Source organism: Microchirus variegatus (assembly GCF_963457635.1).
Source record: "Microchirus variegatus genome assembly, chromosome: 22".
Taxonomy (NCBI): domain Eukaryota; kingdom Metazoa; phylum Chordata; class Actinopteri; order Pleuronectiformes; family Soleidae; genus Microchirus; species Microchirus variegatus.
The window spans coordinates 1,596,706-1,624,705 of NC_139823.1; the positions used below are offsets into that span (position 1 = coordinate 1,596,706).

The following is a 28,000-nucleotide window of genomic DNA, read 5'->3' on the forward strand; positions in this document are numbered from 1 at the left end:
TCTAAAGTTAATTAATATTTAATTAATTTTTCAAAATATTTAATATATTATTTTTCTTATTATTATTAGTAGTAGTATTTTGGTTATCAATCAAATTATTGCCACTATTGCCAATCCCCAAAACTGATTACATGTATTTCATTTAATTTTAATTTAATCGTCACTCTTCTCACAAACATGTTTTCACCTTTCTGTTGTAGCTCAGTACAACAGTCTTAATATGTATATAATATCATGTGTCAGAGCATGATGGTAATGTACAGAAAGGCTTTTTTCTTTCTTAAACACTTCCCATTTATTATTGTTTTGACAAATGCTGAAAATGTACCCACATTGTGTACATGTCTATATTTTAATGGCTGCTGTAGTAATGATTAAACCCTGGAGTTTATCAATAAACACATTCAGTATAGAGTTATTCATTCAGTATATATATATATATATATATATGGGATCGGCAGTTCATTTGAGTGTACTGAATCACTTGAATCAGTTCATTAAAATGATTCGTTCACCGAATCGTTCAGTGCTTAGCAGGAGCCCATTGCCCTGCTACGTGACTCACGTCCTCCCTGAGTGAAGTATGTTCGTGCCGCGGGTCATATTGAGTGACAGCACGGACGAGATTCATGTCCTCAGCCACAGTTCACCAGCTCTCTGTGTGTCAGTTCGTTCCTCAGCCACAGTACACCAGCTCTCTCACTTCATGAACTGATTCGTTCCTTTCTTAGTTCAGTTGAGCTCAGCAGCGAGTGTGGCGGCCAGGAGTGGAACTGCCGCGTTCTGTGAATCACTCTTGAATCTTCGGCAAACGACGCCAGCCAACGTGCGCCGAGCGGGGAGGGAGTGACTGCCATGCTGCTGTGATTCGTTCACACTGTCAGTCACTGACTCACTCATGATTAGCGCGTACAAACGAACTGAGACAGAGAGCTGTCACGAAGGAGGACATGAATCACGTTCAGTGCGATCTATCTATCTATCTATCTATCTATCTATCTATCTATCTATCTATCTATCTATCTATCTATCTATCTATCTATCTATCTATCTATCTACAAGATAGGAGGATACCACAAGGAAGATTTTGGGGGTGCTGTTTCCCGCTTGGAACAGCAGTCAGGAAAACTTGTCGAACTTCTCAAAGTAAGTGGGGGCACTTTTCTTCAAATAGTGAATTCATTCTCCTTAATCATATGTATTTTTTTTCTTAACAACTGGCTTAAGTTATGCTACGTGGTGTTGTCAACAGTGTCCAGAAACATGAATTATCTATCTATCTATCTATCTATCTATCTATCTATCTATCTATCTATCTATCTATCTATCTATCTATCTATCTATCTATCTATCTATCTATCTATCTATCTGTCTATCTGGGGTGTGTCCGATAAAGTGACTATGACACAATATGGTCTCCAGTTTGAACAGTGCAACAGCAATTGCACAACTGAGGATCGCAGAAGCTAATCTACTGACTCGAACTACATTGGTTTGCCACTTAAGTACAATGTTTGTCAGTCTTTGAGTTCTCTGTTGTACAAATCCAGAAAAAGTTAATTCAATCCAGTTGCGGTTGCCATCTATTTGATTTTTGTTGATCAAGATAAGGGTCAGCAAAATTTGTTTCATGGAGACTTTGAAAGTTTGCTTTTGAACACTACAGAACAGTACCTTGACAAGTGGTCGACTGGGGGATGCAGCCTTTACCAGTATCTACTGATTGTGATAGTCCTTTTCAAAGATCAGCTGCACTCCATTTGTGAAAGCACAACTTTGTTGATTTCTCTCCACTGTAGATATCTGATTTCCATTGATACCACATGTCTGGCTGACAAAGAGCTTCTGAAGGCTCTCTTCTTGGTCGTATTCCCCATCTGAATCAAACTCAAGAGAGGAGGTCTTCAGTTATGTCTTTCACCAGCAGCTGAAATACTCTGAAATACGCTCCCATTGGGATCAGTTGACATACACACATTTAATGAATCCCAAAAGCTGTGGAAGCAAACTTGTTTCCGCTCGGTTTCGAGCCGAGGACCTTTCGCGTGTGAATCGAACGTGATGACCACTACACTACGGAAACCTTGGAAAAGCAGTACGGAAATCATCGTTGGAGATTTTCCCAAACTGAGCTGACGTGTGTTGCCACAGGAGGGACATCACAGAAAGAGTGCAGCGAGCGAGAATTGTTTAGCTACGGCCCTAAACCAAATCCCATTCATTCTCTATGGTAGTGCTAAACCACTACGGACGTAATGCGTTACCCAAATGGCGTTATATCCAGTAATACTACGCCCAGTTCCGTTATTTTGTAGGTAAAGTTTGCAATAAACAAAGTGGTGCAAGGGTAAATAAGTAATTCATGTTAATTCTGCTTCAGAGAAGAGGAGATGTCTCAGACGTCACAGAGGTGCTGGGGGAAATATAAGGGGAAATCCTTCAGGTGGCTTTTGGAGAATGATCTAGGCTACACACTGTACCTGATTGTGGCAGAATTAAGATGTCCTAATTGATGTCCAGTGTGTTCCTTTAATTGCTCCACTCACTTGTCGACCAGTCACATCTGATCGTAGTCTATATATGGGTGGCTGTCACTTGGCTTTTCCCTGATACCGAATGCACGCCCTGCTTCCTGTCCGCCCCGCTTCCGCGTCGCAGGTATGAGCGGTGTGAAATGTTTGTGTCGGTGCGTGTTCATCCATGCAGTAAATAACGATCGCTATTTTATTCAGGTTGCCTAAAAGCAGGTCCCCCACTTTTAGACGTGGATCTTTTACAGATCGCGCTTGGTAGGTCTTTTGTCATCTTTTGGAACGTAATCACATGATGCGCAATTTATGAATGGGTGTTTAATTATAGGGTGCCTCGGATAGTGGCTACGCGCGCACAGAGTGTTCACTCCCCATGCGCTTCGGTGAATATAATTGCACCGAGATTGGTATGTAGACTGTGCCTTTTTCATATTTTGTTTAACCGTTGAATTTTATATCTTTAACACGGTTCCTTCATGTTGACCTAGGAACAACAGGCCTGGTTTGGCGCTCTGGCAGCTCAAGGCACATTTCCATTTGCTGCGCTCTTCCTCGCGCTGCGCTCTTCCTCACCCTGCACTGTCCTCCACAGTACAGGAACGCTGCTGCTTTGCCTGCAGCCGGAACTGCTTTGCCGGCAGTAGAAACTGTGTCCACAGGAGGCAACCTGTATCGCTCATAGAAATCAACGGTTTTACTTAATTAATTGGGTCTTATGCCGTTTTTAACGGAGTAGATAGAATTTGGCCCCATTTACCTAAATTAGTTTACCTTAGTTTGTTTATTGTGTTGAATTATTTGAGTAATGATGTATTTTTGTTAATTGTATTATTTCTTTAATTTCCATTCACCACAATTGTGTTTAGTTATTTTATTTTGGGCAAGTAATTTAGGTTGGACATTATTTTTGATTGAATATTAATTTGTATTGTTTGCTGATTATTTTATTTGTTGGTATTTTGTTTATTGATTATCTTATTTTTGGTATTTTGTCTATTTTCCTGGTCAGGTGACTAAAATCCTATCCTCCCTTGTGTCCTTAGGTGCTGAGAGCCGAAGGTGGTTGAGGCTGCTTTTGGGTGGTGGTGTTTCCGTGTGCTGTGTTGTCCGAGCACCCTTTTGATCTTCCTTCTGGCATGTTGTGTGAGTGTGTGCACTGTGTGAATCAGGGTGACTCCATAGATCTGCTCCCTCCTTAGCCTTCCTCACCACTGGTAAGCCTCAGCCCTACATTTTAGCTTTTATATGCTGTTTTAACCTCTTGTTAAAAATAATTATAATAAAGATTATTGTTGGATGGAACCACGTTTCAAGCTCCTTCGTATGATGAACCTGTGTGCCCTTATTGGGGTATTGTGATCTTCGCTCAATTTGTGAATCAAATATTTTCCCTGGTTTAACATTTCCAGGGTGGCGTTGTCAGATTTTTATATTGAATAATAGAGCAGTATATTCTTCATTCTTTAATGACCTTATCACCCTCGTGCCGCCACATTATCATGCACAGAGAGAGAGAAGAGGCTGCAGGAGTTTGCATGTCTGAGGGCCACAACAAGGACAGCTTGCTGCTCATTAGTTTTTTTCAGTATGCACTGATTATGGGCTTTTTTCTGCCTGTATTTATTGACATTCAAATACAACAAAATCATGAAAGATATGCTTATTTTATTCCAAAATAATAAAGTATATAGGACAATGTGTACTCTAATTCCTTCTGTATGTGTCACAGTGATGGATGATGAGGAGCTGGAAAGAGCAAATCCAAATGATCTGTTTAGGTTCACAACAGAGTCATTTGGATGTATAAGCCAAAGCAGGTGAAGTAATATTTTAGCAATATGTGCTTTTACCACATTTTTTTTTTTGTTTGTGTTACTGACATAATGTCTATTCCAGGACCATCTGCTTCCCTGTCCAGACCACTTGCTGACACCCAAAGTGAACAGCACAAGTCACTAGAAGATGGTAATGAATCATTTGTCTCCATGAATACACACATGTTAATAAGTTGTATGTACTGGCAATATCATTCACCATTTACTGTATGTTTTCTTGTCATCTGTCCTTATAGTTTCTACAACACCCACAGTGAAGAGACCTTTACCTCTTCCTTCTGAGCTACACTTTCTGGTGAAAAAGCTGACTGGTCCTCAGCCAACAGTGTCTGCACCAGGTGTGTCACACGATATACATATGCAGTTTTATTTTTCTCCTAAGCAGTGTCCACACTGTGCACTGGCAACAAACATAGTAAATAAGTGAATAAATGCATGGTATAACTCTTTTCTTAAATAATGATGTGCTTGTTCTGTGTACAGTCTTTAATAAGAAAAATAAAAACTGTAAATATGACTCATCACTGATGGACTTCTCATTTTTCATCCTTGTTCTTCTGCTGTTGTTCCCCCACCAGTACTCAGACCAGCCCCTCATACACCACAGCCAGCACACAGTAAGATGTTTTCATGACTACTACTACGACAAAAGCTGTGGCAAAGTTTAACTGAGAGAACAACTGCCACCTGCAATTGTAAATCCACCAGACACATGTCCTGTCCCCCAGCAGACGTTCCAGAAAACTGCACAGGAAATATTGGTGCAGCAGCAACAGGAACAAAAACCAAACAAACACATGCGTCTCATGTGGTAAACCCAAGTCCTGCTACATAAGTGATGGTTCTTCAGTCCAGCACTTTTATCAGCAAGGGCCCATTCGATATCATTACTGCTCCCCAAAGGTCTTCTAAGCATATTCTGCAGTGGGCCTGACTAATCCGTCCATGCCCTTTGCAGAATTTGCACAAACAGATTTCTTTTGTGGGGAACTGGAGCTCATAAAGCAGAGAGTGGGGGACAAAGCAGCGAAGAAAAAGCAGAAACTGTCAGAGAAGACTGACACCTTCTCTAATGTGAGATCTTTTTCACACAGGAGTTTCCTCTGTGTTTCACAGTGTATGCCACACACTAAACTGTCTCTCAGTGCGTCAGACAAACCAGCACCAAACTGACATGTTCTGATAATATTCAGAGATGCTTTCATTTTTGCTCTGATTCTGTAATGTAGAAGTGTAATACATTACTACATTACACTGCAAAAATCACATTTGTTTGGGCTATATATATATACACTATATATTTAAAGCTGTCCTTGATACAAATGTCTATAAAAAGAATGTGGTGCACATTTTAGACTGAAATGTTGCTTTTAACCTATCTGTTGTGAGAAATTTGAAAAGCGTTGCAGTTGTTTAATACCTTGGACAAGGACCGGTCCATTCAGAACCATGGACAGTGGCTGGACCCCACCCCCTCAATAGGTGCTGCAATTACATTGGCTGTCTATGCGTTGCAACTATACACGGCTGGCCTCTTTCAGCAAGGATGGGATGAGTCAGGCCAAATGACTATGGTTTCCAGTTTGTAAAATGCAACAGCCAGAGGTTCGGAGAAGCTAATTTACTGACTGGTACAACATAGTGTTGTGTCGGTCAGGAGTGATTCGTTCGAACGTACGAATCATTTGAATGAACGAACTGACTGGGATCACTTCATGAACTGATTCGTCCCTTTCTTAGTTCAGTTGAGCTCAGCAGCGAGCGTGGTGGCCGGGAATGGAACTGGATCATGAGTGAGTCAGTGACTGACAGTGTGAACGAATCACAGCAGCACGGCAGACACAGTTCTTCTCACGAGTCACTCCCTCCCCAGTCGGCGCACGTTGGCTGGCGTCTTTTGCCGAAGATTCACGAGTCATCCTTTCAATGACCCCTCCCATCTGCTCTCCATGTTATCTCCCCTTGTTATCTTGTCTCCCTCTCCTGTGGTCCTCTACCTCCATTGCTCCCTTTTCTACGTGTGTTTGGGTCTTGAATATCTATGAACACTGGAGCCTGGTCCAGCCCATGGCAGCCAATTCTATAATACCCACACTGTGAGAGCCACTGTTTCACTTCACACCACTTTCTCTACTAGAATGCTTGAGCAGCGAGGTAAGAAACAGTTATGTGCTCGTTCACACACACCACACACAGAGGTGCTGCTAGCCTTTTTGGTGCCCTAAACACAATTGCTTTTTTTTATTTTATAAGAATTACTACTAAAATGATTAACTTAAAAGGTGTATTGTATTAAACCTTCTGCTGAAAACAGTAATCGTGTTTGTGTAGGTTGAAACAAATGATTCCTCAGTGGGTCAACTGGGTCTGAACTTGGTCTTAAAAAAATGTATACAAGCTCAGCTTGTGCTCTTCTCGCACATATAGTTTAAAGTGCATTATGCAATAACAGACTCCAGTTTATTGTTGGATACCGACCACCGAACTCCTACTCTGACTTTTTAAGTGATTTTGCAGATTTTTTATCTGATTTAGTTCTCTGTTCAGATAAAATCATCGTAGGTGATTTTAATATTCATGTAGATGTAGCCAATAATAGTCTTGGCTCGTCTTTTAAAGTTCTGTTTGAAACAATTGGCTTCAAGCAGCAGGTTAACAAACCAACACATCGTCATCGACACACACTTGACCTTATCTTAACATATGATATTGACATACATAACTTTAGCAGCATTATTACAGTCGCTGTTTATCTGGCAGTTCAGTTGAAAAATTCACTGAACAGCTCTCGTCTGCCCTCCAGCCATGTTTTATCACAGAGGAAGACTATAGAAACATCTCTCCCACGGAACTTAATGGAATAGTGGACAACACAAATTTAACCCTGCAAGGTTATCACCCGGGATGAGTCTGCCTCGTGGTACACAGCCCAAACTCGAGCGTTAAAGCTCAATATGCGGAAGTTAGAAAGAATGTGGCGTTCCACACATAATGACAGTCACTATGTCTTGTGGAAGAACAGTTTTGATATCTATAAAAAAGCTCTGAGACATGCAAGAACCTCTTATAACTCAGAGTTAAGAGAGAAAAATAAGAGCAACCCCAGGTTCCTCTTCAGCACTGTAGTCAGGCTGACGGAGAGCCAAGATGCAACGAATCGATCGATCGATCGCTGAGTAGTAATGACTTTATAACATTTTTTAACGATAAGATAGAAACGATCAGAGATAGAATTAACAACCAGTTTAGTACAGCGAGCCTAGACTTAATCACGGCTCCAGCTTTACACGTACTAAATAATTCTACTCCTATAAGCCTCCCGGAGCTGACCTCACTGGTCTCCTCCTCTAAACTAACTACATGTCAGTTGGACCCTATACCAGCTAGACTCCTTAGAGAGGCTCTACCACAAGTTGGTAATATTTTACTAGATCAAGTAAATATGTCTTTACTGAGCGGCTGTGTCCCAAAGGCCTTTAAGATGGCAGTAATTAAGCCATTACTTAAAAAGCCTTCTCTCGACAGTAGCATTCTGAGTAACTATAGACAGATCTCAAACCTCCCTTTTATTTCAAAGATTTTAGAAAAAGCTGTAACCACCCAGTTGTGTGATCACCTGTGCAGCAATAATGTATTTGAAAAGTTCCAGTCTGGGTTTAGAACCCACCACAGTACAGAGACTGCACTACTTAGAGTAAAAGATGATATTCTTATGGCCTCTGAAAAAGGACTGGCTTCTATACTGGTTCTGTTGGATCTCAGTGCAGCATTTGATATGATAGATCATGAGATCCTGCTACATAGACTAGAACAAGATGCTGGGATTAAAGGATCGCGGTTGTCTGGTTTAAGTCCTATTTATCGGACAGATTTCAGTTTGTTAGTGTAAACGATGAATCCTCCATATTCACTAAGGTTAACTACTGAGTTCCTCAGGGTTCCGTGCTCGGACCTATTCTTTTTACCCTGTACATGCTGCCATTAGGCAACATTATCAGGAAACACAACATAGATTTTCATTGTTATGCAGACGACACCCAGCTATATGTATCTGTACGGCCGGACGACCCAAACCCATCTATTAAACTCCAGGATTGTCTCATAGACATACAGACGTGGATGACTCGTAACTTTCTGCTCTAAACCTAGGCAGTAACACTCCAGTCCCTTGCACTACAGTAAGGAACCTAGGAGTCCTGTTTGACCAGGATTTATCACTGGATGAACACATTAAGCATATATGTAGAACAGCCTTCTTCCACCTTCGCAACATCAAGACAATTAGAAATATTATATCACGACAAGACTGAGAAACTTATCCACGCCTTTATAACCTCTAGGCTGGATTACTGTAACTCCTTACTGTCTGGATGTCCTAGTAAGTCCCTGAGAAGCCTTCAACTGGTCCAGAACGCAGCAGCACGGATACTGACTGGAACCAGACGACATGATCATATAACTCCTGTCCTGGCTTCTCTTCACTGGCTCCCAGTGAAAAGTAGAATCGATTTTAAAATACTTCTACTTACATACAAGACCCTGAATAATCAGGAACCTTCTTACATTTGTGACTTAATCACTTTATATCAACCGAATAGACCGCTGCACTCCCTGAACTCAGGTCTACTGGTTATTCCTAAAATAACTAGAAGTAGAATCGGTGGTAGAACATTTATCTACCAGGCTCCTCTCCTGTGGAACCAACTTCCGCTTTCAGTCAGACAGTCTGACTCGGTCTCTGCCTTTTTAAGGTGAGACTGAAAACCTACCTTTTTAACATAGCCTATAGTCGAAGCTAGATCAGGTATGTCCTGATTGGAATAGTCTATCTTATGCTGCCATAGGCTTAGACTGTTGGGGGAATTTCCCATCATGCACTTAGAATGAGCACACAGACTTTGCACGAGCCGCACTTTCTCTACCCCGTCCTCAATTTTTCATCCCTCACCACCTACCCTATGTCCCCCCATGAGATGTAGCACATAAATCCACATATAGCACATCTCTAACTGATTTTTAATCTCTTACAGTTCTGCTGACACTAGTGAACGACATGAGGTCAGGACAGGAAAGAAGACTCCGTCATCTTCAAGTCTCTGACCACAACAGTCTTCACTACAGGCTGTGATAAACCCAGTGATCCAGATCCTGCCATTTAAAGACTTTTTCACTTTTTATTCTTGTCATTGTGTATTGTATGTTTTGGGTAACATCTACTGCACGTCTGTCCGTTCAAGGAGTGGATCCCTCACCTGTGGTTCTCCCTAAGGTTTCTACCCTTTTTCCCTTTTACAAGGGTTTTTTTTTTTTTTTTCCCTGGTAGTTTTTCCTTACCCTGGTCGAAGGTCTAAGGACAGAGGATGTTACCAACCCTGTGAAGTCCCGTGAGACAAACTATGTTTTGTAAACTGTGGGCTATACAAATAAAGATTGATTGAAAAGACCTAGGTATGAATGCCAAAAACGTCAAGATAAAGTTTGCGGCAAAACGAGGGTCTATAGGACATGCTTTTGAAAGGTGGAGAGAGTTTAAAGTTGTGAGGAATTTCAAAATGGATGCAGAATGGGCTACTCTTCTCTGAGACAGGTAAGTTCAGCTTCGCTAACTAAGTTAGCATCATAGCTCGACTGTCGAGTTCTGTTTTGAACTGTTCCCTCGGTTTTGGAGGCTACCGTACTGACACACCGAAGCGGGTATGGCAGCCGCTCCCGGCGGGCAGCTGCCATACCCGCTTTGGTGCGGCAGGGGTTGTGGCTCCGGGCAGAACCACCACCACCGCCCCGGTACCATAAATAAATATATTGGCTGTGTGGTGGTAATTTGCCCTGCATGCCACAATGTCTCACTCTAAGGTTTTGTCAGAAGTTGGCAGCCCTGCTATATAACATTGTAAAAGGGTAGGCAAAAATGAAGGACAGCTCTGTCAATTATGCATGAAGTTATTCCATCTGATATATTCATCCTTAGTCAACAGTCAATGTTACCATAAATGATTATACATCTTGATCTTTACTGAGAGAACAGAATTGTGTGCCTTAGAGCCACTCATTTATGATAAAATGGAGTTATATGTCAACCGCTCTGGCAACCTTGACTCTGGAAGGGAGGGGTGGAGTGGGAGGCGGATACGACTCGCCGCAGTGTTTTGATTTTGATTGTAGTAACCGTTTTTGGCCGTATTGTTACAGATGGCGCCTTTAAAGAGTCCATTTTTACAAAGCTCTACTGTCACAAATCTATCCCAGTATCACAGACAATTGTGACAAATGTTATGCTTTTTCCTGCAATAACCAGAGCGCAATTATATATTTTAGCATTTACTTCTTTACTGGCAAGACGCCATCTCCTTCTTCACTGGAAGTCAACGAAAGTTCCCTCTAGCACTCAGTGACTCAATGAAGCTGGAGCAGATCAGATATTAAGCTTAAGTCTGATTTTATAACAACTGGCTTCCTTTCTTAACATTGTTTTACTCCCTTCAGTTTCTGCCCCCTGATTGATGGACCTCTACTGCCCATCTTTCTTTCTTTTTTCTTTTTTTTAAGATTATTTCCAGATGTTTTCTTTATTCTCTTTTCTGTCTTTGGCTTACTTATTAATTTGCATCTTCAGTTATTGCATACATCCTTAGTTATGTATTTATTTGTTATTCTTTTTTGAATTGTGTATTGTTTCTTGTTTTTCCCGACGGGAGTCAGTCAGGGATGTCTGACTGACTCCAAAATAAAGTACTTTTCAGTAATCCAGGCGAGACGTAATAAATGCATGGATTACTGCCTCAAAGTGCTGTTATTCTGTCACACGTGTCCGTGTTGTGACGTAGACAAGCTGACAGATAGCTAACAATCCCAAGAACGACAGAGTCCAGTGTTTATCTTTCAGAATCTTTAGTGATGTTCACAGATAATCCATTTAAAATCTTCTTTCTTTTCTCTTTCCTTTGTAAAACTATCACTTCATACACACAGAAAGCTAACCCACATGACAGCATATAAACAAACAGATGAGCCTATGTAAATACTGTACAATTACACAGTGCAAACACAATCCAGGTCAGCATATCAGCACTGAAGGAAAGCGGTATATATATATACAAAAACACATTCCTCTGTAAACGAGCTGGCTAACGACCACCGGTGACACAAGCTAACTTCCAGTTAGCTAACAGAGAGCGCAAGCTAACATTGCACAACACTATTATCATAATCACACAGGCATGGGACTCAGAGATGATGCTTTCCCAAGGCATAACGTAATGGTAAACAACGTTTAATGACACATAACTCTCCAGCATGGAAGTGATATACGCTCGACTGGCCGTAGTAAAGAGCGATGTAGAAACTGCAGTGCGGCCAATGGGTGAAAACGCGTGGTTTTCGCCCATTGGCCGCCTGGTATAATAACTATACCACTATGCCAAACACACAGGCGAATGACTGAACCAAAATCAGACCATATCGTGACTCAAACTATATCTTTGGCAGACATGAGAAAGACTGTCTTGGAGACAGGCCTCAAAAAGGTCTGTGACGAGAGCCAAGGGCCACTCGTTTCTCTTTGCCTGGTTGTCCTTGAGCAATACCAAGTCACCTTCCTTGAGGTTAGGTCTGGTGTCCTGCCACTTGCTACGACTCTGGAGTGTTGGAAGGTACTCACGCCACCATCTGTACCAGAAGATGTTTGCGAGATGTTGCACCTGCCTCCACTGTGGAGATCCTTGCTGTCGAAGGTTCCTGAAGGGAAGGTGCTCAATTTCTGCGTCAGTAGCGAATCGGTGGTCAGAATGAATGGAGTCTCTGGGTCTGAGGAAATAGGTGCGATGGGTCTGGCTTTAATGATCACCATTACTTCAGCCATTAAAGTGGACAACACTTCATGCGTCAGGCTTGATTGACTGATATTTTGGAGCATGGAGTCAAGAATTTGTCTGGAGACTCTGATCATACGTTCCCAGGGTTGAAGATCCATGTACACCCTTCCTCACCCAAATACTTTCTGACGTTGGGCTCTTCGGGATCTGTGATCAGCATGTGGAGTTCCTTGCAGGCGCCTGTGAAGTTTCGTCCCACGCGAATCTTCTTCGCAGATCCTCTCAGAGCAAAGAATCCATGTAAGGCATAGGAACGTATCTCCCTGTTGAAGTCTGGGTACCTGTTCCCGATTGTTTGGGAGTTGTTGATGGCAGCACAACTCCCATCAACCTGGGAGTTGTGCTGCCCAGGTTGATGAGGGGATCTGAAAGGAAGCGGTGCCACCCAGCTATTGGTGTCATCTATTGCTATCTCTCTGTCCAGGAACTCCAGGAACATTCGATCCTTGATGGAAAGCCCACTTGGTCGTCGTCCTTTGTGTCCTGGAAGATTGTGCTGCCCAGGTTGCAGTCATTGAAGACAGGGCTGTTGTGTCTGACACTGTGAAGAGAAGTTGCATCCTGAACTTTGGAGCTGAACATTTCCCTGACCGGAAGTTGGTTGGGACACGGAGAGATAGTCTTCCATTTTCAAGCACGCTGGTGCGGTAGGAAGTCACAGTTGCTGGCTTGTGGGCTGACCCAAGGCACACATACCCTACGATGACCCATCCAAGCTCCAGTTGTTGGGCATAGGGGGAGCTGTGAGGACCATTGTGTTGCTCCCTGACTTACTTTGTGGACCTGAAGGACATCACGTCCAAGAAGTATCAGTATGTGGGCATCAGGGTCCAATCAAGGAATGATGTGGGCGATGGATTTCAAGTGACTGTGGTATTGCGTGATTTCTGGCGTTGGGATTTTTGACCGATCCTCTGGCATATGATTGCAGCCTATTATAGAGCAAACTTCAGTTTGACAGTATATGGGTGGCTGTCATTGTTAATATGTGTCAGTAACTTATACAGTCACATTGGAAAAATAGAACATTAAGAGTCATAATTGGTGATATGATTTATTCATATGGTCTGAGTGAATTTCTATCACTCCTCTTTTTCATTGGGTGCTTGTTTTTCTTTCTTTCTATACAAAAAAGCAGATCTGGATGACTTATCAAACTGAGACATCGTACTGCATCTTTCCTAATTGTTCTGCCTTTTATCTTCTTTAGACTCCAGCAGAGGGCAGTGTCTGCTTGACACTGACAATGCCTTCCAATCTACAGATTTTAAGCAGTAAGAGCTGTATTTTTCACAAAACATAAAGCTGTCATTTTACACTTGAAAAGAGAAAAACTGTTCAAAGCTATGAATGTTTAAGGTTCACTCACAATCAACATCATCAAGCAGGGAGGTTGAACAATACAGAATGTTGGCTACATATCGGCTAATATAGGAATTACTATAGTAATGTTTAGGGGCATCGGCTGGAACGTAATAGAATATTTACAGTGCATCATTCTTTTTTGTTAAAAATATAAAATTAATAAGGAGGGGATAAGTAAAATAAATTGACAAAGACGAACTGAAATACAAGATTTTGCTGCTTTGACAGCACTCCAATCCACTCCAATGCATGAGTGTGTGAAGAAGCTGTGGTGTTGGTTGAAAGAGGTGTGTTTTCCACCCTGAGGGGCCTCAGATCGGGATAGGGCGAGGCAGAGCTTCAGGGAGGCGCAGCATGGGGCTGTTTCAGTTGAACTGCGCACTCTAACAGTACTCTAACACTCAAACAACACTCAGGGTGGGAGGTCATAGAGTCCAGCATTCCTGAGTGCTGTCTGTTTACACAATTGCCGATAACAGTTATGCATGCAAAGAGATACAGACAAAACACCTGTATTACGAACTCAATATAGCAGAGAGTACCTGCAGTGCACCATCAACAATTTCTATTGCTTACCTGAGATTATCCGAGGTGGGTCAGACTAAAAAAGGACCAGTCCAGCCCTCTTTCAAACTTTACCATCCTATCAGGTTATTGCAGGAATAACTTGGATTTAGCTCGACTGAGATGCTGCTGACCTCTCTACTGGGGTACTCTGGGCTGAAATTTAGCTGTCTGTGCTGCTGCTTTCACATCCCTGAGCCTAGAAACCAGCTGGCCAGCACTAGGGGAGAACAACAGAGATGAGGAGTGACACTCCAGCCCTTAAGAGACAGTGCTCCAACTGTGCAGTGGACTGGGGGAGGTAAGACTGTCAAAGGCTCCATTGTTTAACAGGCCAACGTGGTTTTACGTGCTGCGCATGATTCTTGCTGAATGTCTGAACTCCAGCCCAGTCTAGCCTGAATTGTCCATTAGGATGTAGCTGCAGTCTACAAGTTCAAGTGTGACCGTGTCTGTGTTTTCTCAGGAAAGTGTGTTTATCTAAAGGACCAACACGGGTGCCCTTTTCTTTTTTTTTCTTCTTATTTTGCAATTCGACAATACAATAACAATACAAGACAGACAGACCAACAAAAACAACAAACAACAGCATTTGTGACTTTGTGTGAGTGTGTGTGTGTGATATGAGAGTAAGAAACATCTAATAATATTAATAATAATGATAATAAATATTATAATTGTCAGACAGGTAAGTGGGAATCATAATAACAGAAGTGAGCAAACAAACAAAAAATAAATAAATTAATTAAAAAAAGCAGAAGCAAAAGAGCAAAAAGGAAATACAACAATGCAAACTTTTTTTGTTAATATAATTTTGCAATTATAATAATACGAATAATATCAATAATAGAAAATAACAACCATATTCAATATTACTAAAAAAATGAGTAACAATAATCCAATAATATAATTCCACTCCAATAATATGGGTGGAGTGGAAGTCTCTAAATTCATGGACTACCTGGGATCCCTCCCAACCTGCATCCCCACAAACTGGGACGGACCGAATGCGGCACAACCGCTTACCCTATGTCTAGATGTATATATAGTCTTAATTATTTACTTAATATGTTTTACTATTGTTATCACCATTAGTACTACCACACGGGTGCCCTTTTCAGTGTTTCCCCGACCATCATATGGGGGGAAATTGAGTTCAAAATAAATCAAAAATGATCTAAAATGACACATGCCTACTACATGACACACAGGAAACAGACAGCTGCCAGCGGGCAGCATTTGGATGCTATCTATGCTGAAAAAGAGAGGCAACCTTACTGATGATGGGAGTTATAGAAGAATCCCAGTGTCTGGAGTAGCCCCACAGTCCTTGCACTGAATAAGAATGGGTCTATTCTGTTCGGTGCATTATTACAAGGTGTACACCTCTGCATAACATTGTATGCTTATTAACATTAAAGAAAACAAAATATAGATCAACTTACAACAAAGAATAACTTTATTAACATTGTTTTTTTAGTCTGTAACAGAAAAGATTGAAAGTGCATCAACTTGTGGATGTGCAATTACACTTTATTCTAGTTCGGCAAAAACAGCATGTTCCCCCCGAGGGGGGCCCGCCCCACCATTTGAGAAGGACTGAGTTACTTTAACTTTCTGAAGTCAGTAATATACCTCATATAAATTCCCGAAGTGTCAATCTTCAGCTTTAATTTTCCATCATGCAGCTGACCATGTCAAATACGGTATATAACAAGCTAATTCTTAGGAGGCTTAACTAGCATATCCAATAACAACTTTGACACACAAAGTAAAAACATTTTTTTTATTAACCAATATGTATACCAAAGTGACAACATAAGGGAAGGCTGCATGTGATGCTTACAAACATATGGGTAACCAGAGATAATATGATGTCAAAGTTTACTGATGTCCTAAATCTAATGATTAAATTTGTACATTTATTTAACACACACGGCAGACAACAGACAATATTTGTTCCAACTAGAAATTAACAAAATGGGCATTTAAAATGTTTAACATATTATTACTACAACCAGTATATTTTACAGCCCACAAATGATGTTCCAGTTTGCATTTTGGCCTGATGCACCACCCAGTGCCAATTTACCAACAATACAGCTTCAACACCGATTTTAACATTGGGTGGCCAGCTATGGGTTCGCTGGCATTTTTTTCTATGGAATCAAAATGCATGAGCTTAGTGAATCTAAAAGGTATTGCTGAACCTATAAAATGTCTCAATCAAAAGAAAAAGTAAATCAGTTATAAATAAATGTAAAATTAACTATACAGTTAAAAATGTAGATGCTAGAAGCAGAGAGGAACATGAGTACAATGTGGCAAAATGTTTCTTGGAAAGGTGACAAACCTCAGCAATATTTTTAAATTTCAATTATGGTACCCTTTTTAAACACCAGTGGACAACGATTTCCATATCTTAAATGTAGCTCCGTTCCAACATTCACAAGAACATCAAATAAAGATTTGACAGATGATGTTGAGAAGTTCAGTGAAAACTACTTCTGGTTTGTAAATTCTACATTACAAATGTAAATTAGTTCATAGCATTACTTAACAACTCCTGCTTTGTGTAAAAAAAAAAAAAAAACATAAAAACATAATGCACATATAGACAGAAAAAAGAAAGACAATGAGTCAATAAATGCAATATAAATTTGAATGTCTAAAAAGTTCTATCAAGACAACAGCGGCTGAGAAAATGCTGTCGATTGTGCTTTGACTGCCGTCGCACAGAAAAAAAAACTCCTCCAAGTACCCTTTCCCCCCATGAGTAGTGGTAGTGTACTAGATTTGACATCCTGTATTTACACCAGATGCACAATTTCAACACAGCATTGCTCTCTAGGAGACAGAACAAAATCACAACCTATATAAACCTCCATGAGGGGTCCGAGTCTAAAATGAGTCACAGCTCATTTAATAACATCTTATTTCATTATCTAGCTGGAGTAAATAAGAAATCCACACAAATCGAAAATCTGGATGATTACAAGCTCAAAGCCATTTAAAACCCAAGGTGTTTTCCTGTATTGACCTCTTCTTGTAGACTACACCACAAATGACGACTTCTGTTTAAATTCTCCCTGAAAGCAAACAAATTATATCAAATTAACATCAGCAAATCAGAACAATGAAGCTCGACAACAATATTAAATTTATAGAACAACTAAAATCACAAACAGGCAGGTTAATCCTTACATCATCATCTTCACCGCCATACAATGATGGAGGCTGGTACACCACATTAGGTTTTGGTTTGCTGTAGGACAAAAACAATAGACATTGAGACAGTGATAAGGGAAAGCGTAAGAATTTATAAATAATAAATAGGAGGAAACATTCTCTTACCTTTCACCCTTCTCTGTAAAAGGAAAAAGGGTAAAGGAAAATAACATCAGTCGGATCAAGTACATGTACATATACTGTCACTTCTTTGAGTCAGGACATGGAAGATATGCTTCATGATAATGGGACAAAGATGAACAAATGAGACTACATTTTCTATTGAAATGGTTTGTATAAATATTGTGTTTTTCTAGCCTGGACGATCCCTCAAAGCTGCTTTACACTACAGTTTTATGGAATTCGATTTGTGTCAATATTTTCAAACAACACTGATATAACATCGGAAGTTGACACAGGTTTGATAAATGCTATGACTTAAATAGGATGTTGAAAACTCACTGGGCAGGTATCCTTTCTTGTGTGCATACCAAAGTCCAAATCCCAGGAGGGCCAATAGCAGCAAAGCCACAATAACGCCGGCAACAATTCCTCCTGTGTTTAGATCACCTTAAAGACAAAGGATGAAATCAATGTTACTGTTGAGCCCCCATTTTAACCCATTTCTCAAATCTCTCAAGGTTCTGTCTTTCAAATAAGCACTCTTTTAGCTCTGACATCGGCTAAAAGAGTGAGTGATTATTGTGTGCCGACTCTCCCTCCCTCCCGATCATCGGGGAGGATGTGAACTTTTGCACAGCATTAGTGTATATATACACACATACATACATATACGTACATATACATATATACAGTGGCGTGCACAGGTAGACACTAGGTGGTGCTAAAGCACCTGCCCTTTGCCCTCAGGACCAAGCAAGTGCCCTTTTGAAAGTTTTTTTTTTTTTTTTTTGTGGTCCATGCTAACATGATCATCTATAAGTGCTCGTCGATTAAAAGCGTGTGATAATAATGCCCCAATTAATATTCCCTCCACCCCCCACCACACCCACACACACTTCTGTCAACGTGAACGCGCAGAGCGGACACAAACGGAGGCGGCGACAGTGCACAGCCTGCAGCCCGCACACACCTCCTCTCCTGCCCACCAGCCAGGTAACACATGAATGAATCGAGTCGAGTGTGTTGTTTGCCCCCTAAGCCTCAGTTCCCAAGCTATAACTTGCATTTATTTGTCTCTGCTGTGAAGTAGCCTCTCTCAACGCCACACAGCTGGGCATAAATTAGTCGACTGCTCACCTGCTTAACAAGCTAGACGCTACCCAAAATCAATAATAGATATGAGTTTGTCATTGGTATGCTACAGCATGTGAATCTATCAGTATACTTACTTAAGATGAATATTTAGTAGGCTATTGTATAGGTTTACATTAGGCTACATAATTAACACTTAGAATTATTATTATTATAAATGTATTTGCTAAATGACAAACAGAAACAGTAGCCCTGTGCTTTGTTGAAATATAACCAAAGAGTCTTATTCATATTGTTGGTCTATTTTCAATTGCAGCATAATGCCTAGAAAGGAGAGGGTAAGAAAGGAAAAACAAAGGGAGTTACAGCAGGCAGCCCAGGGGAGCAGCTCTCTGTTCTCCTGGGTAAAAACATCCACCAGCAGCAAGGAGGAAGATGAAGATGAAAGATCAGAGTCAAGAGTCATGTTCACTGTTTAGGGCATTTTAAAGCTCAGATTTTAAAGTTGAACTGTTCCTCTAATTTTACTGAAATATCTTAATCAATCAATCAATCAATCAATCAATCAATCAATCAATCAATCAATCAATCAATCTTTATTTATATAGCCCACAGTTTACAGAACATAGTTTGTCTCACGGGACTTCACAGGGTTGGTAACATCCTCTGTCCTTAGACCTTAAAAGCTGTCCACATTTTATTTTAACTACAAAAAGTGGTTGTACTAAATTAGGCATTAAGCTATTTTTTTTAGCTTATTATATTATTTTGTACCAACAAGTTATTTCTATGTTACAAGACTTGCAGTAATCTTGTATTTGCCTTAATAGGCTATATTCAACCTTAAAAAATAGGCTATTACTAAAACTATTATTATTCTATTCTAGGCAGCTACAGCAGGGAAGCAGTAGGCCATCTACCAGCAAAGAAGTTGAGATAGATGAATCTCCTGATTCAGCTACAGATGAAGCAGAGTCCATAGCAGCACCAAGTCTATGCACAGTTACAGAATCAGAAGTGCTGTCTGATGACCAAAATGAGGGAGAACAAGAAAGGCATGATTTGGTAGCTGTATGTGAAAGAGATGACACAATTAAAATGATAGCAGCTATGCAATATCCAACAGATACTTCACATGTTGAAACATTTAATATTAAGTGTGATGACAGCTACATTTCAATGTGTTGCAGCATTGGCCAGACATGGGCCAATGCTGCAAAAAAATGCAGAGGTACGGTCATTCCAGAAACAATGGCTTTCTGGATATAATATATATAATATAATAAATATATAATATAGTAAAGATATAATAAATAATAATAAATATGTAATTATGTTCAACATGTGCCTGTAATGTTTATTTATTTTTTAAATCTCACACTGCTATAATAAGGCAGCCGTCAGTTCTGCATGCCGCATAAAGTGCCCTTATTTTTCACTGAGCACCTGCCCCCCAAAATGTCTGTGCACGCCACTGCATATATATATATATATATATATTTAAGGGATGCAACGGTATCCGGTATTTTACCGAACTGTTCTGTACACCCTGTTCGGTTCAATACGCAACGGCAAACAACAGTATTTCAGTATGTTTCAGTTCGTCAAAATGTATTAAAATACACAATGCTGCGTGATTAGATCCACTCAGGAGCAGAGACATGAGCACACTCAGCGCTGCTCTGCTCATGCAGCCTTCAGCGTCAATCAGCACGAGTGAACGAGACTCCGAAAAAAGGAAGTTTGACGCGGCATCGCTTCGTATAAATCCGCTGTGTGAGATCATTTAGGATTCAGCATAGACTACTATGAGAATGAGAAAATGAATGTCAACAAACAAGCCACTGTGTGCAAGCATCTGTTATGCAGCGCAGTGAAGTTGGTTTGAAGTTGTATATTGGACAGACACTCGCTCTACAGCGCCACCCAGAGCAAGCGTCATCACGTCTCTTTGACTTGGAGCAGCATGGTGTAATTGTAGTTTCTGTGAGTGGGTTAAAATTGTGTTTATTTTTGTTGGATAGCACTAAACTTTATTTATTTTTAATTTGTGTGGTTTTATGTTTGCTGATTCATTTGATCTGATGAGTGCACTATCTAGTGATTATATCTGTGCTTTGAATTATTTTTACAATGTAATATTGTCTTTGCTAGTCTGAGTAGTTTTATATTAAGATATCGAAACCGTACCGATACCGTGGCCCAAAAATCGCGATACATACCGAACTGTGGGGAAACTGTACTGTTGCATCCCTAATATATATATATCTATATATATAGATATATATACTAGTGGTGGGCATAGATTATTTTTTTTAATCTAGATTAATATCACTGTAATCTGGAAATTAATCTAGATTAATCTAGATTAAAATGGCTAGGTTTCACGGTATATGACGGTATTTTTTTTTTCATGCATAATCAGGTGTTCACAGCATTTTCTACTGGTTGAAAACAGAATTACTGCAGTCGATTAACTTCGGATGGTCTATTTTACTGTCATGAATACTGTAGAATAACTTCACACTAGTACAGGTTCACATAGCCCCAGATAATGATGAGCTACTCATGATTCTAACGAAGTGAGGAATCAGAATGCAAAGACAATTGCAGTCAAAATACAGAACTTTTACTGTGCAAATCAACATCTTTTATAAAAATTCCCTGTGTTACTTGTTGATGTGGAGGCTGCTGACCTTAACTTCAAGCATTCTTGATATTCTAAGACATGCTTACTAGGGCTGTCAAAATGACAAAAAAATGATTTTCGCTTATTCCTCTAAAAAACACATATTCAAATATATTCTCATAGTATTTGCATCTCGCATCTGAGGTGTGTTGCATCTGCTGCATCTGGGGGCTTTCAATCAGCCAGACTGTCAGGTGATGACAGCATGACGTCAATAACAGAACAAACTAATACATAACACAAGACATAACTACCTTATGTAGTTTATTTAAGTTTAGACATATTTCACAACATATTACCTACACAAAAATAAGTAAATTAACTAATGACCAAGAGCGCAGATCTCACTCGCTCGCGCTCTCTCTCCCCCGCCCCATTCCGTGCCGAAAACACGGCTTCACGCGGTCTGCGCACAATGGTTTGAATGAACAACATACAAATGTTGAGTGCTGATCAAAGTTCTGTGCAAGCAATTTGGTATTCATAGACCCAGCTCCTAACCCAACTTTGAGAATAGATTAACGGCGATAATTTTATTTAACGCGCGATAAGAGTCTCACGTTAACAACCCACCTCTACCATGTACACATACATATGTGTGTGTGTATATTTATATATTTATGTATATGTATATGTATATGTATATATATGTATATGTATATGTATATATATATATATATATATATACATATATATATACATATATACATACATGTGTATGTGTATATATGCGTGTATGTATATACACACAGTATACTGAATCATTAAAATCAGTTAATTAAAAGTATTTGTGGTCTAAATAATTCCTCTTTCACTTAATTCTGTTCAGCAAACGTTCATCAACTCAGACACACTATTGAAATTAATGTGAAAAACACTTACGGACTTGCATCTTTAGTTCTTTACTGCGCTGCGGAGGACCAGCATCATTGTACGCCTCACAGATGTACTGACCTGAGTCCATCTTGGTCACTCTGGGAAACTCCTGAGCAGACAAATAGGGCACATTTTGACTTTGATTAAGACTTTTTTAAAACTATATTTGAAATCCAAAATATCAACGATGTGATGATACGTAGCTGACCAGGTTGCCGTTTTCTGTGTTTAGATGGTAGGTGGCATTTTTGAAACCAGAAATCTTGCTCGGATCCGACGGCAGAAGTGTCCCATCTTTGTACCACCTGTATTTGGGAGGAGGTGAGCCAACGTTGTCATGGCAGGACAAGAGAGCAGTCTTCCCTGTTGTCACAGAGGGAGGGACCCTACACACAGGCATAGATGGAGGCACTGCAGGAAATATTGTTACAGTTTTGAGCTGATCTGTTCACGTGTATAATGTCACATAAATCCAGGACAAAATTTTCATCACAACGTACAAAATTAGGTTTGCTGTGATCTCTTACCCAAAACAGTCAGCTTCACCCTGGTTTCCCCAAACTGGCCATTGCCCGACACCTCGCAGTCATACACTCCGGTATCTTTACGGGTCATTTTCGAGAACCTAAGATTGCTTTCATAAATCGTCACACGGTCGGAATATGTTTCTGTGGAAAAAGTTGAACGTGTGACAAAATACAATTTTATATCAAAGCTGTGTTGTATCTAAAAATGTTCTTCATCATTACAAAATATTTGGAACTGTTTAATTGCATCTACATCATAAAACACATCGGCACAGGCACAAATTATTTATAAATTTGGTTTAATTAATAAAATATATGGTCATAAACACAAACTTCTTTGGCTGAGACTGAGGTTCTGTCAAAGTAATCAAAGAACTCGTAAGTAGGGTTGGGTATCAAACTTCTATGCCTTCGAGGTACCGACTTAACGTCCTGTGTGTCAGTGAGCCAGTACGTATGCAGCATGCTGTTTGAATGGGATCTTATGGTGCCAACGAGATAAACTGGGGTATCAACAGTACCTTATCAACTTGCGCCTACATATAGTTAGCAAAATCCATAAGATCGTCTGGTAGAACAGCTACATTGTCATTCGCTGTTTTGATAATGAGTAGCAGTGCATCCACGGTTCCAGAGCGGGGAGCTACACTTCTGAGAGCTGGTGTGCTAATTATGTCCCTTCTGGGTATTGGCCAATGGGAAGGCTCTACGCTGGCTGGTCAATCACAACACAGTCTGTCTTCTGGGTGTAAGATTTCAGTCTGAAACATCCCAGCTGAGGAGAGCGTCAGAAAGGAGAGATTTCGATCGGCTCATTTACAGCAACTAGGAGGTTTTTGACCATAAAAACAAGTTAATGTATGCAAGTAGACCTCCATAACTAACATATATGTGCAACAGGACCACTATGTGAGCTTTAATAATAATAAAATAATACACATTTTTACCATAATGTGCTATGACATAATTTTGGAAAATGGATTAAGTTGTATCGGAAAAAAAAGCATTGTTCAGGATTCAGCATTGAAGTCCACGTATCAATATCAATATTGTATTGAATATTTATTTTAAATCAATACCAAACACTACATCTAAGCAAAGGGAACACCTTAATTAATAGATAATGGATGAGCTGACCCAAATATCTAAATTTCTCTTTTAATCTTTTAAGTGGTTTTTGAGATATACAACTAGCTAAAAGATCAATAGACAGACAAAAAGATCAAAACTAAAACGTCCTTGGTGAAGGTGAAAACAAAGAAAGGAGAGGAAAAACAATGTATACATGATACAGAAATGTTTATCTACTTACTTGTTGGTTGACCATTAAAAACCACATATGTTTGTGAGCCTCCTAGGTCTTTAAATTTCCACTCAACTCTGGCGCTTGAACCAAAGTCTGCCGAGTAAGTACATGTCAGGTCAGTCCCTGAAATATCAGAAATAACAGAATTCACAATTAAGAACACACCACTTTCCTGTGATGACATTATACTGCCTCAATTGCAGGTGCAACCCTTTTTAAACAACTGCTATTACAACTACTTTGACATAGCCACCTCCACTTTAAACTTATCAATTACTCCAACACAACTCCCCACTTTCTCACTGTCCTCCAGGCACGTGCACACAAGGCTCAAGAGGTGCTTGAGCCCCTGTCCTTTTGCCTTGTATTAAAAAGTGCCCTGTTAGTCATAGAGACATTAACATAACTTCCTTGTGGGGGCTAACAAGTCGCCTTCCACTTATTCAATGTGCTTAAATTAGTCATATTTCAGAAAAGTGCACGTGTGATTGTTAACTGCTAATTTTATTGAAAGTTAAGAATAATCTATACTTAACAAAAATATAAACGCACAAACTTGAAATGGTGAACAAAGATAGAATGTCATGTAAAAAACAACACTAAAGGAGCTAATGCAGCTAACGGAGCTAACTGGTAAACGGTGCCTGGACTCCGGTGTCGTGGCACGTAAACATGGCGTGATGCTTGTCTTTTTCCGGTCAGTTGTCATGGAAACGTGTCATGCGTTAACCTATTGCACAGCACTAATTTACATATCATAAATACAACTTTATAAAATATGTTAAACATAAAAATTTAATGAGCAATAATAATAATTAAAAAAAAAACACTAAAGTTACTTCTGTCAAACAAAGCAATGTGACCACATTTGACCTAATGAGGAAATCCTACCACAAATCCTGCGACAAATCCTGCGACAAATCCTGCGACAAATCCTGCGACAGCTATGAGTCTCTTACGGCAGGACCTCCACATACCATCACACAAGTGATATATACAGCAAAACTAAATTTCTTAAATTCTCAATAAAATGATTGTGATTTACAATGAAAACAGCCTCAACTGTTTACTTGTATCCTGAATTAACCTCTCCATCCAAAACTATAGTGTCATGGCTTACCTTCATTCTCCTTCACCCGCACATCAGCAGCTTTGGTCGTGACTGTAAAGCCATGAACACCTGGAAAGACAATAGAATCATGCAGCTAATTAGGATGACACCCACATGCTGCAAGCACAAGTGACAGGCAAAGGATACTCATGGTTTCCTCTGCATTCCTCACCACGGCAGAATTATTACCACCACAGCAGAATTATTACTGCCACATCTTCAGAATTTGGGAACACTCACTCACAGAATGTATGTCTGCCTTATACTCCCACCTCCCTGGCCCCTGAGTTGATAGAACCTTTTATACATTTTTGAGTTCTAGAGTCGATCCTGCACTTTTTTAGTCACAAGCAAATAATGTTACTGCACATGTGCAGATATTAACGTACACCAACACAATATAGGTCATTGAGAACATATTAAACAACCGCACGCAGTTCAGACCGCTGCGAGTGAGGAACAACTTAGCTGTGCACGGTTGGTGGCTGCACTTAGCACGCACAGCTCAGTTGTTTCGCTGCTTGTGCTTTACGTGTGCTGTGGTCACATGCATGCTTGCATGTGAAGTCTACTCTCGAAGTTGAAATTTACTTGCGCTCACACCCACAACAAACTTCTTGTATTTGATTGACAGCTATCACTACAAGATATCCAGAGCAGAGAGGTAGTGGAAGTAGGTAGGGAGTGAATTACAAAAGTTTTTTTTCTAAAAGTTTTAATTTGTGTGTTTTTTATTGATTGCTGTATTATTATATTTTATACTCATTTTAATATTTATATATTTATTTCATTGTAACTTAAGTACTTAAATGTTGTTTTATCCTTGCTGCTCATTCTTGTATAATGCATTGTAACTTGAATTTGAAAAGCACTATGTATGTATACAAAAAAAATACAGTGCAGACCATCTGCTGCGTTCAGCAACCAACAGAGCATGCTCAGCTGGTCAAACTGTACAATGACTAAATGACTCTGGGGCTTCTTTTTTCGAATTATGTTCTGTAAAGAGTCAAGTGTTCATAAGAGCAGACGGGTACGCTGACTCCAATATATCTGCCATTTTATCTCAATCCTAACCCTCACTCAAATCAGTTTAGAGCAGAATAAAAAAAAATAACTGTGATATTTTAGTAATGTATATTGACATAAGTGTACATCTTAACACAAGAAGCTGCACCAGACATGAAGCAACTAGATGTGTGAACCTTTCCTTTTGCACACTTTATGGTAAATAGTAAATACACAGAAACGAATGAGACAGTTAGCGCAAGGATACTACAGAGGGGACCAAGTTCCGGTTTTCTACATAACACACAGGTTATAAGAAGGTTGTAAAAAGAGACGCGTCAGTGTGATCCAACACTGGTTTTGAGTCATTAGCCTATGTCACATGACCTGGTAGATTTTGAGCTAAAATTACATTTTTTCATTGAACATTAATGTAAAATATGAGGAGTGATTTTCAGTCATTAGGCTATATCACATAACCTGGAAGCTATTGAGCTAAAATACTAATATTTACATAAAAACATTATCAAATCAATATAGGCTTTATATCTTAAATTAAAAAGAATGGAAACACCTGCAAATATATCAATGTATCTAGTGGCATCTTTTCATTTTTCTCTTATCTAGAAATTAGCTGGTTGAGATACAGCATTTTGTATTGCATTTTAATATTCCAGACATTTTTAATTAATATTTTAATGCAAATGTTAGTATTTTAGCTCAATAGCTTCTAGGTCATCTGACCTAATGACTGAAAATCAGGGCAGGATAATATTAATACAGTGGCTGGCTATGGTACATTTTATTCCATGTTAATATTTTTATTTCAAGGAAAATTGGATTTATCTCATTTTGGATCATATTGACATATCACTGTTTTTTACTGCCTTACAATTACCCAGGTTTTATTTTGAAAACCGGAAGTTGCTCCACACTCGATAAACACTTCTGGATGACTGAGAGCATGCTCATTAAGTTTGAGGGCGTGGAAAGAAAAAAAATGTGGCTTGTCCCAGTTTACAACGACAGGAAACATGCAGTGAAACCACCAACAGCTGACTGAAACTGACATGCCCTACTACTGATCTTAAAGCATTTACTATATTAACATTACATTAAATCACTTAAACAATTGAGTGTTTGAAATTATGTGATTCAACTAATACCTTGATGAGTCAGAGAGGGTTTCACGCACAAAGAACAATGGTGGGAGCCACAATCAACTGTGTGCATTCATTCACTCTATGTGTAACCCCAACTTACTACAACATATAAATGTAGTTATAGTTTAAAATAAATTAAAATACATTCACCAAAAATGTCTTTCTTTACAGTGTTCAGTTTGCATAGTATAAACAATGGCAATGGAGAAACTATTTGGATATTCAGTGTGCTCAGTATTTATTAAAAGGACATCATACCAACTATTAGTCTATTTCTTGATTTTAAAGACCTGAGCAAATGCTGAAAATATGCGGACACTAGTAGTTTATAAATACAAACTAATCTGTAAAATAGAATTATATTAAAATGAACTTATATACCTCGCAAAGTCACACAGACTCGCATATAGCAGAACGTGAAGAGAAGGCCAAATAATCACCAGGCTACAGCGGCTCCACATTCGTATTTACAGATAGTATCCACAGATAGTCTCCACAACCACTACATTAAACCACCGTTGCTGTAGATGAGTTAAAAAGTAGACGATAACACAATTTTTTTGTTTTTGTTTACAAAGAAATACAAGCGTATTGAAATATTAGCTCACCTGTCGCTGCCCAGAGGAACAAAGTAACCGAAACCAACCCACTGTGCACCAACATGTTTGTGTTGCGCGACGTGGCTCCTCTTAAAGTAACACTCCTGTAACA

The 28,000-nt window shown here is 39.6% G+C and overlaps 1 protein-coding gene across 1 annotated transcript; it reads right to left on the bottom strand.

Annotated features, from left to right (window-relative positions):
• Positions 1 to 15,724: 15,724 nt before the first annotated feature.
• On the bottom strand, positions 15,725 to 27,997 carry f11r.1 (F11 receptor, tandem duplicate 1). The gene is made up of 10 exons (XM_083908886.1): positions 27,898 to 27,997; positions 25,128 to 25,187; positions 24,014 to 24,130; positions 22,702 to 22,842; positions 22,383 to 22,585; positions 22,181 to 22,283; positions 17,857 to 17,964; positions 17,521 to 17,533; positions 17,371 to 17,431; positions 15,725 to 17,255 (listed from the first exon to the last, which is right to left on the bottom strand). Exons 1-10 carry the CDS (start codon positions 27,950 to 27,952, stop codon positions 17,220 to 17,222), a joined length of 897 nt encoding a protein of 298 aa, XP_083765012.1. The 5' UTR covers positions 27,953 to 27,997; the 3' UTR covers positions 15,725 to 17,219.
• Between the last annotated feature and the right edge of the window lie 3 nt (positions 27,998 to 28,000).